The 865-nt window shown below is 54.3% G+C and overlaps 1 protein-coding gene across 1 annotated transcript; it reads left to right on the forward strand.

Moving 5' to 3' along the window:
• Positions 1-104: 104 nt before the first annotated feature.
• LOC109509159 (activating signal cointegrator 1 complex subunit 2-like) lies at positions 105-778 on the forward strand (the record flags this gene model as incomplete). Its single annotated transcript, XM_019859052.1, has 3 exons — positions 105-228; positions 300-458; positions 605-778. Coding segments are annotated over exons 1-3 (417 nt in total), but the record flags the coding sequence as incomplete, so codon positions are not given.
• Positions 779-865: the final 87 nt, after the last annotated feature.

The raw sequence follows: 865 nt of genomic DNA on the forward strand, positions 1-865 counted from the left end.
TTTTTTTTTTTTTGGCCCGCCAAAAAAGTCTCCAGTTTTCATTTTGCCGCTCGCATGGGGCAGAAAAAAAGGCTGATAATGACAAAACATAAAAACATTGAAGCTGTATAATGTGTTTGTGTTTTTGATTTTCAAGGAGGAGCCATGGCCTGCGCCCGGGTACCGCTGGATGAGCAGCAGGTGACCGAGCGAGACGAGCTTGGCAGGGAACGCTCGCTGGCCGCGCTGGTGAATGGCCGTCCTCTTGTTGTCGTTGAGCAACGTGCTCGCTGGCTATCACCGTCCATCTCTCTGTTCAGCACCCGGACAGGAAGCAGGAACGCCTCTTCGTGCCTTACGCAGCGCTGTCGGCCGACGCCTGTCCGGCTGAGGTGGAGGAGTTCTTGGAACGCGGCAGGTTCATCTTGGAGGATCTGGAATGGCTACTCGGCCTGCCGCATGACAAGTTTTGGTGTCAGGTGAAAGAGGTTTTGATTGGCCCCCTCAAGTTTATTGACGTAATCCCCAATTGACTTGGTCTTGTGAAATTCCATTCGCTGAATGCTATCGCCCATTCATTTCATCTGAAATTCAAAACAGGGACGCTTTTTCCCTCTTTTCTCAGGTCGTGTTTGACAGGTCGCTGCAAAATTGCCTGGACTCGTACGTCCACCACGCCCCTCGCAGCCTGGACCTGGCCTCCGCGCCGTCGTCTCCGGCGGTGGCGGAAACTCAGCGTTCGCTCCACCGAGCTGTCTTCTTCGCCTTCCTCCGGATGGCCACTCACAAGGAGTCCAAGGTGCGACCGGCCTAATAATCGAATGCAGTCACAAGCCCGTTTAGCGTGGGAAATCGGTTCCGTAGTCGCCGCCAAGCCATCGCTTGC

Source organism: Hippocampus comes, unplaced genomic scaffold (assembly GCF_001891065.2).
Source record: "Hippocampus comes isolate QL1 unplaced genomic scaffold, H_comes_QL1_v1.1 C16789448, whole genome shotgun sequence".
Lineage (NCBI taxonomy): Eukaryota > Metazoa > Chordata > Actinopteri > Syngnathiformes > Syngnathidae > Hippocampus > Hippocampus comes.